Source organism: Gavialis gangeticus, unplaced genomic scaffold, assembly GCF_001723915.1.
Source record: "Gavialis gangeticus isolate Ggan-Ray unplaced genomic scaffold, GavGan_comp1, whole genome shotgun sequence".
Lineage (NCBI taxonomy): Eukaryota > Metazoa > Chordata > Crocodylia > Gavialidae > Gavialis > Gavialis gangeticus.
In genome coordinates this window covers 94,143,594-94,156,181 of record NW_017729024.1, presented here as the reverse complement: position 1 = coordinate 94,156,181, position 12,588 = coordinate 94,143,594, and the positions used below count along the sequence as shown (strand labels likewise).

Here is a 12,588-nt window from a genome sequence, read left to right as displayed (position 1 = left end):
TTTTTTTTTTTTTTTTTTTTACACAAATTAAAGGCACACAGCCCTTTGACACCTGTTAGTTATAAAAAGACAAATATATAAAATTTGATAAAAATAGTAGTCTGAGAATTTAGTTTCCAATTATACTTTTATAATTCACAGGCACTACATTTAACTTAATAGAATCAAGTAGTTTAGTAAACTCGTACATGACAATAACATGAGCTATGGTTCTTCTGGCCTTAAAGTTATCATCCTAATGAAAGAGAGTGCCCTCATCACCGCCATTAACAAGCAATATTCTCACAATCAAACATTACAAGGACCCTCTCACAAAGGCCCCCTTTGACTGTCTATATATTAATCTTGCATGACATTTATCACTCAACCTCATTGAAATCAGAATCTCTTTCACATGACACCTGCAGATTGATTAGGCAAGAAAAAAAATACTGAATATTTTGAAAAGTTTTTGATAATTTCTGGTTTCAGAAACATTGATGTTTTATTTCAATTGTTCCAATCAAAACACAAGCCTCTGACACTGCCATTTAACAATTGATATGTTTCACTGTGATTTGTGGATCTGAACTGAGACACTGCTGCTCAGTTCTGTTTCACTCTGGCCCAGGACCAGGGAAACATCTGAAGTACTTCAAATGCTGCTTCAAAAATGGTGGACTTCAGCAGTGCCCAAACACTGAGCCCACCACTAGAGCATTCACAGTCGTTCTCTCCAGCCTTGGTGATCATTATTAAAGTCTATGTAAGAGGATGTCCATGGAAATAAACAATCTTCTTCTGAATATAACTGGGCTCTCTTCCCAGCCGAATCATGCAACAGGGCTTAGAAGCAGCTCACAAAAGGACCTACTGCTGAAATCCACCAGGAAGTAGATACTTGAAGGTTTTTGAATTCTAAAGGCAGGTGTGGCTGGCTCTACTATTTACTGAGAGTAATCATGTACCATTAAGCTAAACTATTCATTATTCTAGTTAATATAGCATTATTATAGTACATAAATGTAGCTCAACATATAGCATAATTAGCATGGTCTCGGTAGCATATATTCATATACTGCAACAACTGCATGAAACCTAGCAACTGCAAAAAATCTAGCTCTTCACAACTATTCCACTTTCACACAAACTCATTATCTCCAAATAAATTAATCATTTCTTTGACATATATTTGCTTACATAGTGGCTGGAATCCTTATCATCCACCTTTCTTTTTTTGATGTCATTGGAATATTCAGGCCCATTCCTGCGTTTATCTGTGCTTCGCAGGCTCTCCGGGACCAACAGAGAATTACTCTGTAAAGACAAAAAAACAAGGTCAATCAAAAATTCCTTTCAGAATTTCTTTGTGCACTCCTGAAAACACAACTAGATATGATAGAGGCTTTAGAAATGTGATACCTACAGTCTCATTCCATTTAATTCAACTCAAAAGTCCTCCAAGGCAAACATTTATTGAGGCATGTGCATTTTAAAAGGGAAACTTGACTTTGCATAGATCATCCTATCAGAACTTCAGTTATTATGTCAGTCACCATTTATTTTCCTACTTAATTCAACTTATTATGTGAGAGAATGAGACTCGCTGCTTATTCATTAAACAATTACTATAATTATCACATACATGCAGGCATTACATAACTGCTAATAAAATCTATAGGTTCCATGGCATACTCATTTTTAAAACATCAGAAGCAAGGGTTGGAGGACCTGCTTATAGTACCTTTATGAATTGAGGCATGTAATAATACCATCCACCTCTTAAAACAATAAAAATTAAATGGGTGTTAACTATGGATTAAGGTTACTGAGTAGCTCATTTATTTATTAGCTGCGATAAAAACTCCAACTAGATGCCCTCAACAAATTTACTGCAACACAAAGATCAAATATTTTTTACTGCCAACATAAAATTCACCACTAGTGTGAAATTAAGACTAAAATGTTGTATAGTCAAACTTGCTCTTAAAAACTAGGGCCAACAGACGCGCACAAAAGGCAAGAGCAAAGACTAATCTATTCCACAAACTACACAGGCTATTTTCATTCAGATATGCTAAGTACAAACTGTTGACCCAAAGAAAAAAAAGCCATTTTAGATATTTTTGGGTCACATGACACAATTTGACATGCCTCCCATTCCCATCTCTTCTCTAGCTAAAGCATTAAAACATGTTACAATGAGTTCTTTTAAGTGCAGGATTAGCATATGCAAGAGGGCAATTTGTTCAGTGATGTGTTAATGCCATGAACAATGCTGAATGAGTTGTGCAGAAAAACTCCTTTCACAAAGCCTGGTTCTAAAAGCCATCTCAAAAAATATCACTAGGGGAAAGCGTGGTGCCAACATATGTTTATGCCAAATCAGATACAGCGGTAAATCTATAATGGAAATATTTGTGTGTACTTAAAAGCCATAGATATTTACTCTTAAGAGATCACAAACGTAAGCAAATAGCCAGTTTGATATGTGCTGAATAACACCCCGTTTAAGAAAAAGAAAGAAAAAAAGGAAATAAAATCTGAAGACTCCAACATAGCAGCTTTGCAGTGCTCAGACATTACCATTCAGCCAAAAGGAGGAGGAAAACAAAACAGGGTACACAAGGCAATCCGAATCCTCTTTTGCCTACTTCAGAAGCTGCACTTTAAAGCTAGATCTAAGCTCTTTTATTCATGACTACTCAAGCTAAACAAATGCCAGGGTGCTTACACAAAGCATATGGGAGGGTCCAGTGAAATTCAGTATAAAGAAGCTCACAGTAATGTCTTTACCACAATGTTTTGTAGCTAAAAGGTGGGCTTGTTGGATCACTGAACTAATTACCTTAATAAATACAGTCTGAATTTAACCCCTCTTCTCCTTCCAAATGCACACAAAAAAGTAGGGAATGTTTTGGAAGCAATAAATACTAAAATCCATTCCAATGAAAACTAGATTTTTCTTTCAAAACAAACCCCCAATGCTTACGGAAGAAGAAAACTTAGAACTACTGTCTATTCAAGCTGTACTATAAGGTCAAATGTTGCAAAAGCATTCCTTTACTAAATTCAAGACCAGAATAAAACGGTTCCTTAGAAAAACTCTAATAGAAATATTTTTTTAAAACCTACAAGTAATTCAATTATTCCAGCATTTAAAAGCTGAAAGAGTAACTTAATATAAACACATGAGAAACTGATTTCATTAAACTTTCATTGCCTAAGAGAAGGGGAAAATAGCTGCATAAACGAAGAGAAGTAATTTGTATTTTTAAGACCTATCCTGCAAGTTGTTTCACACAGGCAAAGATAACTACCCCTGACAACTGTGTGCAAGTTTTATATTGAAGTACTTAATTACCAGTACTAACTGAGGCTTATGAAGTCCTTTTTAAATTTAGAAGCCCTCTAAAACACAGAACTTGCAGCACGTATGATTATATACATGGACAGGGCACGTGCATAGGTATATTCAAATAACCCTGGCATAATTCTGTGTAATTTACTACCCCAAAAGACAATAAAGATAAACCAATTTATAAGTCCAAAGTGCACATGTTGATTTACATAACCCCCAAAAGCATGCACATGCTCAAACACAATTCCAACAAGAAACATTTAATTACTAGGTTTGAAAATTATCAGCTACAATTAAGAAACAAGTGTATTGCACAGCTTTTGGGATGCAGCTCCCTGCCCTTCCCCTGACTCACCCCAGAGACATTAGTAGCACTCAAACTTTTTTTTTCTTTTTATTGCAAACCAAAATTTCTATCAGGAATGAGAATGCAGTCTTAAAAATATACGTAGACAAGACTCAAGTGCTAACTTCATATACTGAGAACTTCCTTCTTACTTATTCACTCACTCAGTGTCCCTTCAGCATTACCACCACTACCACGATCCTCACTTATAAAAGTCCTAATCTCACTTGACAATTTTAACTTATCTTAAATGCTACCTTTTTCTTTAACCCATCTATACCCCAGCCCTTCCAACATCTCTTTTCCAAGTCAGCTGTTTTCACTGGGTTGTAGTTTTTATCATTTATACCCTGTGAATAAGGTAATTATTTTCCAGGTTCTGCCAAAATTAACATGACTTTTCAGATTTAAGTGCAGACCTGACAATATTTCCTCCTACTTCATTAACTTCTGGGTAAGGCCTTAATTCTAGAAATTACTTTAATTAAAATGTATATTGGAAGCAAATTAGAGGGGAGGAGAAATCTTCTGTGAGATGCATGTTCAGAATGAACGGCATATTTAGCCCTCTCCCCCAAAATAAAGTTTCATTGCTCTGAAGGGTCATGCACGATAGGCACGGTGACAAATGGGTAAAAAATGGCATGGGATTGTGGAAAGTGAATTCTTCATAGCAAGTGCCAATCCACATGATTGGAACACCTACTGAAAAGGTAACTATTCTTATTCCAGAGAAAGCCTTTTAGCAGTTAAAGGTACTCTTACTCCAAAACCGTGTCCACCTGTGGTGTTGATAGAAATGCCAGTCAGTTTGCTCATATGTTCAAACCCTGAGGCCTATCAAATAATCACTAATTCTTCTCACACTCCTGCTTAACAGGAACCACATCCCAAAGTTGAGACCTAGGATGATTTGGGCATTCATTCACATCTGTCAACCATGTTATGTGCTTCGTAACATACCAGTAGAAAAGTAAAAAGAAACTTATTTAAAACATGACATTTTAATCAACAGCTCCAAATAGGACACTGACATTACTGGGCCTTCAGTTCTGAGCAAAAATTGTACGGAATGGCCTCTACTTTCACTCACGGTGGTTAACACTTTTTGAAACATTCCAGTAATATAAAAACGACCTAAGTGACAGCAAACAAAAACCACAGATGACAATATCAAACGTCTTTACTTGGGGTTTTCAGCATGCCACATGCCCACAGAAGTGAGTTACGGGCTTAGGGAATGATTCTAAGAACAGCATACTGAAAAGATTCTTCTAATATTACAGCTCAAGTGTCATCTATATTTGCCACAAGATTGGTATCTCAAACAGTCCAATATAATGTAAAAGAGGAGCAGCTTCACAACACCAAAGTGAAGCTTGTATTTCTCTGGGTATCTTACTAGTTAGCACCACTTTTCTGTGGCTAATTTAATACATCAAATTGTTAGCTCCAACTTTCTACAACTGTCCTATTTTAAAATGACAGGTAGAATTCCTAGTTTCCCCTGTAATATGCGTTTCATAAATAGCATAACCAGAGTGAAAATTCTTTTTAATCTGCAGTGTTTGGTAATGATTATAAATGTCCAAAAAGTATTTGATTGGTTGGCTACAACGAAAAAAATTGTGAGACACTGTCTTACCTGTATTTCAGTAAACTAAACACTGAGCTGAGGATAAGCCATGCTTTCATGCTAAGAACCTAATCTGTTAGGGTTTAAGAATGCAGGGTCTACATATGACACATACAGATTGGCATAAATAATTATTGTTTTTTCCCTGACAAAGGGCACTTTGTGCCCAAAAGCTTGTCCCAACTATACAGCTGATTCAGTAAAATATACCCTTTCCCAACGTGCAGCTCTTAGACTATCGTGGTTACAATCCTCCAATCCTATTAAATCAATTTTGTTACAAACAAGTTTTATTTTTTCCCCAATGGCTCAAAACTATTCATATAGGATTCCCACCTTTAATTAACTTTGAAAGTGTCAGTTTGTGTTGGAAGCTTAATGTAGTATTACTTCCTGTCATTGTAACCCGGCCTGCATAAAGGCTGTATAACAGGCAACCCAGGGTTTCAAAGTAACTTTGCTGCCAACATTCAAACACTGAAACTACTGGTAATACATGTAAGAAAAGAGAACCTACTCATGGGTACACAAGGAAAAAGCAGGTTCCCCAATGTGAATATAATGCACATTATTCAAATGGATTTCCTTAGCTACCATACTGATTCCCCTTAGGAACTATTTCCAAACCACAAGGAAAGCACATGTGAGAGATATTCAGACAAGCCTATAACACCTCATTCATCCTCAGGTATAGCATAGCACAGGGAACTTAATTGCTAGCAAACACAACCTTGACAATTAGCTTCACGTTGAACATGATAACAATTAGGTAACAGAGTTTGCATTGTAACTGTGTGCAGTTTAACTACACCTGGTACCAATTAAGACATTCTCTAGAGCTGTATACTTTTTTTTCCCCCACTGCATTTGGTCATCCATAGATGCTGCTACACATCTAGCCAGCTTCAGTGGCTGACCTCAGCCATTATAGTGATTGAACTCTTTGTCTATATTGTCAGCAGACAAGAAAAAGGCTGATATGTTCATTTTACTACCATGTTAGAGCTGATCCGTTATACCACGCACAAACACTTATCAGCTGCTGTCCATATATACACACACACAAAAAACCATTATCCTTCATTAGAAAGAAATGCAGGAAAAAAATCTAGTATCTGCAACAAAACAGACACTGGCACTCACTATGCAGAGAAACATGACTGACATATTGTACTAGTAAAACTAGAACAGCATGAGATGAGTAGGAGGGGATAGCACTTACCAGCTCCTGTGGGTTGTAATTTTTAAAATATCTACCCAATTGAAAAGGGTTATTTGACTCAAGACCTAACAACTTACATAAAACAATAATCCTACCAGTCTTCTGTATCCAATACCCATATATCTGAGATGTGCTTTCTTACAAAATAAATGTATACAAAATAAAATAAGATTAAAAAAATGTTAATTTTGTTTAAAGTCGTGCAAGTTATTTGTCTTTTCGCACATCTATAATTTCTCCCAATGCTTCTTTTTTGTTCCCATGTCTTACTCTATTTGAAATTAAACAAGTGTTATATATTTTGAACAGGCTACGTTACCATTAAAAAGCTGCTAGTTACTGAGGTGCAGTAGCAACACAAGCTCTCTATAGCATCTGCCACAAGTTTCAGACACTAGGAAAGGAACCAGAAAAGCTTAGAGAGAAATGTTGAATTGCTTTCCATCTTAGATTAATAATCAGAAGAAGTTAACAATAGATTAAAACAAGGCTTCTATTAAACTGAATATTTTTCAGCTACAAGTAACACTAAAAATGGAGGCCAGGGATTACCCATAAATATTTATGCTGGACCACCCCTGATTCTGTCCCCCTTTGCTGATTTTTTCCTCTTTGGGGGCAGTGGAGGAAGGGGGAAGACAGGTTGGTTTTGTTTTGTTTTGTTTCGTTTCATTTTAAACTTGTGACAAGCCACCAGCTCATGCTGGGTTTCACAGCAAACTGAATTCAATGCCCTGAAGTGTGCATGTGCACATAGCTCTCATTGGAATAACTGATGTTTTCCAATGAATAAAGACGAGGGATTGGGCCCTTAAAGTAAATAAGAGGCTTATATATGTGGTTAAATAAAGCAAGTTTCTTTTTTACAAGTTGTATCAGAGATACATATGCTAAGAAGATGGCATCTGAAGAGCATCATTTCTTTTTTTTATGTAAACATTGTAGACTTCCAAATTATTATTTGTGCAAAATTTCATGTCAAGTAGTTTTATAAAAAGTTGGCTATCACTCAGAAAAGGGAAGACGACAATAAAGCTCTTTTTTGGCAGGCAGAGATCACAGGAAACTGCTTTATTTACTGTGAAATAGAAGTGATTGCTTTGTAAACAATTGTACATTTCCTACAAACAAATATCACACCGAAAATCAACTGCTTTCTAACCTAAAGGTACTTTTTGAAGGTCCCACCCCTCCTGGTGGGGGAGGGGGTTGTCAGCAGACTCAAAATTCTGGTCTTCACACAGAAGATATACTGCTCTTTTAACATGAATCCCAAATACATTGAAAGGTTTAAACTCTACTGTCTACAGATTACAATTGGTACAATAGAGCACTTGAGACCATTTGCATTTCTATGCTGTCCAAGTAGGATACTAGAACAGTGGGAGGGCAAGTGATAAATGAATACCTGAGATGAGTCTGACAGATGTTGCCATTATGCCCTCAAGAGAAAAATGTGGATATCAAAGCTTTCTTACACTGGAGTCTCCTCAAGCCCTTATTAAACTTCAGTTACAGAACTCGCTTAGCATAACAGACCGAATTGGCTTCATTAGCTGTGGCAAAAGGGTCACAATAGTTAAAATGCCCACATTCCCACTTCAAACCCTATTAAAGGTGCCTCTATTCTGGACAGCTGAGATCACATACCATGAAATGTGGTTTCAGTTATCTGTTCAGTGCTCTATCTATGGAACTGTCCAACCTGAATTCTAAGTGCCATTTCCCCTTAATTAAAGATCTGCATTAAAAGTACCAGGACTTTCACAATTTAGAGTAAAAAAATGGAAAAAAGTAATAGAGGAAGATTTTTTTTTTTTTTGAAGTGTAGACTACCACCTGTGTGTAGCATGTGCATGTATGGCAGACACCTCTGTAAGCACTGATTGTACCAGGTTCATGAAGAATGATAAGGGAATTACTTAAATATACCTTCTCCAGGCTTTCAGGGAATTTATACATGTGCTCCAGGAGTCGGGAGGGTTGCTTCAAAGTGGCTCCAAGAGCCACACTAATTAAAGTGCCCAGAGCATCTCATGTATCGGTGTCCCCACTGAAAAATGGCGGAGGGGAAGTTTTAAATAAAGCTCATCAAATGAGCTTTAAACCACCCCCACCACCATTTTTCAGCACGGGAACGCTGACAGACAAGACGCTGGAGTCTGCTGGAGCATGGTAATTATCATGCTCCAGACTCGGTTAACTGAATCTGTTGCAACACACTGTAATTACAGTTCATCAGAGCAGCCTCACTGCTCGTGTATAGGTGCCCCCATTGTCTAATTTCCGTTTCAAACCTTATAATTCTTAAACTTGACTACATATTAGGCTGGAGCATATTTCTGCTAGAAGTTCAGCAGTATCAGCAGACATAGTTGATGTGCAAAGCTGCACTGAAACAATTATTTAGGTCAGTAACAAGAGATTTACATAGTAATTTGCATTCTAAGAATACAGTACTAGGTTCAGAAACAGTGTAAGATTTGTAGCTGTATTGGTGCAAGTTATGTAACTATGACCAGTTGACTATATGCCTTGAAAAAAAATCATAACAATACTAAAGATTTAACTAACTCTGCTGGAAATCAAAAAAAATCAAAGATCACTTTTTAACTACACGCACAAACCCCTACAATTTTAGCCACAAACTTAAATTTGAATTTGGAGAAGACCCTTTAGTTTTGATGTACTTTAGTATGTGACAAAACAGTTTAAGTGCTGCATTCACTCTTAGTTTTATGACAAATAGCATAGCTTTTTGCAAGTACATCCCTATTCAGCTACAAATCATATTTAAGCCATTAAACATACTCCAGTCTAACTGAAATGTAAAAGGTGCCATATACACAATAGCATACCAACATGATGTCAGTTCCAGGTGGTATATCCAACTAGCAAAGCTGAAAAGGACATTCCACACAATTTTCTTAACATTTCTGACATCTTTCAGTGCCTTGAAGTCTCAGACTGCTTCCATGATCCTGTATGGTATCTTAGCATGCACTCTTCTGGTTATATCACATCCAGGGCAGAGAAACAGTCCAGCATGCATACGTTTGACATATGGTGGATGGTAGTGACTTCTAGGCAATGGTTTCGTTTATTACAAAGACTTATTACTTTTTAAAATTACGCCCAAGAGAACAGCACTTGCAACTCATACAAGATACAAAAAAGCATTTCTGACAGCTGTTCCCCACCCACAAATCATATCTATATTCCAGAAGATTTATTTTATGGACACGAGGTATACAGAGCGTAAGTCTGAATTTTATACCATTGTGTGGTCATTCTGAGCCCCTGAACTTAACAAAAAAATATGCAAAGAGCATTTGACCTGTTGATTTTATAAATATATAGAACCTTTTCTTAAAGTTATCTGAAGACGACTTTTAGGAAAAAATGCAAATATTTGTAGGGCCGAAGTGCAACAGGGTTTCCCTTCTGGTTCGCAGAGCAGTTAAGTTCAGGAAAAATTCTCAGGAACACCAAACAAACTTAGGAACATAAGCTTCATTGAAATCCAATGCTCCTTGCATTTCTAAGTCCCTTCTGTGTTTTTGGAACTCCATCCCGAGACCACTTCCACAGCTATATTGACTTTAATGATGTCACTGCAGTTCACAAGCAAATAAACAAGAATTGTAAAATTCAGTTTAAAAACAAGAAAAAAAGATTAGATTTGGTTTGTCACTTGAAAAATGTGCAGGAAATTCTTAATTAAATTATTTCAAATCCCACAATTTAAACCACTAACAATTGTAAGCATATAAAGGACCAAGCAGTTTAGTGTCTTCGGGCCAACTTACTAATTAATAACTTTTCCTATGAAAAGAAAATAAATTTTTTGCTTCTTAATTGGAAATACGAGAGTGTAGGGGTCACAACTCATTTTCTGGATATAGGACCAAACTCGCCAATGGTATCACTGGGTGCATCCTACACAAGACGCCAACTGTGCAATAGCCTAACAATACTGTGCGGTAGCATGTGACAGCACAGACAGTGCTAATACGCTACTGTGTCATTTTATTAGACTACCGCACAATGTCATTGCTAAAAAGGCATTCACTGATGCTACTGAGCAGTAACTCGGGTCACTGTGCATTTATTTAGTACTTGATTATACAAGTACTAAATTAAATATGCAGTAACCACTGCAAATTAATGAACGTATAGACAGGCCCACTGAGACCAATTCCCTTTTACAAACAAAGTAGCAATGTACCTACAGAAACCAATGGTGAGTTTGAGACCATCAGTCAGAAAGTGTGAAGAGAGCATAATACAGCACCTGTTGGCTAACTTTAGGTTTAACAAAAGCTTCTCATTTTATAATTCAGGGCTTTGGGGATTTTTTTTCCCTTTCTTTCTTTGTTTTCTTTTTCTTTTTACAGTATATGTTGGAAAAAAATTCCAGGGAAACTTCTGCTAATCTGCAGCTCAAGGAGGCATAGAGTCAGTTAGAGCACAAAATGCAAGAAACTACTATAACTGCACACATTTTAATTTCTCACCTTTTCTGTAACTTTAGACTTCTACATATATACATATACAAAAGCCACTCTAACAACTACTCATAATGTCAGCAGCTATAAAATGACTTTAGAAAACTAAATCAAATCATGTCTGATTAAAGTTCAAATTTCCTTAAAATCAGATTGCTTGGCCATTAGTTTATCACGACCATAGAAGCTTTTTAATTAAACAGTTTATTTTAATTCTTCCATCATACACAGAGCATTAAGTTATCCTAATGGAAAACACATATGCCAGTTCTTACAGTTGTGACTAAACAGAAGGAAAACAGGGAAACCTACAAATTACAAGCACGCATGAGTCACTTTTGCTTATTAAGTATTTCAGAAGTCGAAACATTTTAATGTTAGCAGGAGTATTGGTACTTACTGTGCCCGGCTCTCTGTCTGCTCCCGTAGCAACCAAGAAATGCACAGACATGCCCGTTCAGACACAGAGGCAAGAACAGAAATAAAAAAGGGGGGAAAAAAATTAGAACACAAGCCGCGAACAGTTTTAAAATGGCTTTATTTATATAAGTCATTGCACATTCCTAATACAGTGATTTCCTGAAAATTACAGTAATTTGTAAACATGATAGATTTACAGTTTAACCATACACAAAGCCTAGTTCTTTTTTATTTCATGACAGAATAAATTATTTTTTTTCAAAAATTAGTCAAGTGCAATTTTGCCCGATATTTAAATGCGTACTAAAACTTAAGCCTATCAAACTAAAGTAACAGATGCAGTTATCTAAATCTGTCTTTTAAGCACATTCACCTCAAAATTTAACTTCTTATCCCATCTTCCCTCCCCCACCCATTTAACAACATTACTTTCTTTGAAAAAAAAAAAAAAAAAATCACCCAATTATGCAGTTTAACAGTTTTCCATAATATTGTGCAGGCCACTGGTGTTACACTAAGCATTCGCCAGGATGTCAAGATGCCCTGCGATCTAGAAAGCAGGAGACACCTAATAGAGCCCCCATTTCCAATACTGAAAACTTCCAAGCTGAATTTTGCTTCAGTGATATAAATGAAGACACGCTTTTTTTTTTTTTAAGTTTGCCAACAGTTTGTTCTCGTTTTCATTCTATATAACTCGATTTCTTTAGAGATGCACACAATTTGCAATGTGCGAATTTGACAATGTCCTAATCAGGCTTGCCATGCCTCTCACCTCTGTGGTGTTCTGCATCGTGATGCTTCTTGTCATCTTTTATTGCCAAGTGAGACTGCCCACCCAAAGCACTAGAAAGGGCAAGAAGACCAGCACTGCTTCCAAGAGGAGGAATTCCAGGAGGCTGAAGTCCTGATGGGTGTGGTGTTAGAGGCACTGGAGGTCCATGGCCATGGGAAAGATGCTGAGCCTGCAACTGCTGCTGCTGTAACCAGTGGTATTGGTATTCCCAGGAGAAGCATAGATATCACATAGTTTAGGAGAGAGAGACAAGAAGAAGACTTGTTAGCTATCCAGAATCAATGCACTTTTTTTTTTTTTTTTTTTTTTTTATTTTTAAT

At 36.6% G+C, this 12,588-nt stretch overlaps 1 protein-coding gene across 2 annotated transcripts in view; it reads right to left on the bottom strand.

The window, feature by feature from the left end:
• Positions 1–12,588, bottom strand: part of TLE1 (transducin like enhancer of split 1) — a 112,361-nt gene that overhangs the window by 30,320 nt on the left and 69,453 nt on the right. For both annotated transcript variants that reach the window (XM_019517412.1, XM_019517413.1), the window contains exons 7-9: positions 12,248–12,452; positions 11,453–11,469; positions 1,180–1,296 (exon numbers count right to left, since the gene is read on the bottom strand). In XM_019517412.1, the coding sequence (XP_019372957.1) occupies positions 1,180–1,296; positions 11,453–11,469; positions 12,248–12,452 (339 nt within the window). The remainder of the gene's footprint in view (positions 1–1,179; positions 1,297–11,452; positions 11,470–12,247; positions 12,453–12,588) is intronic.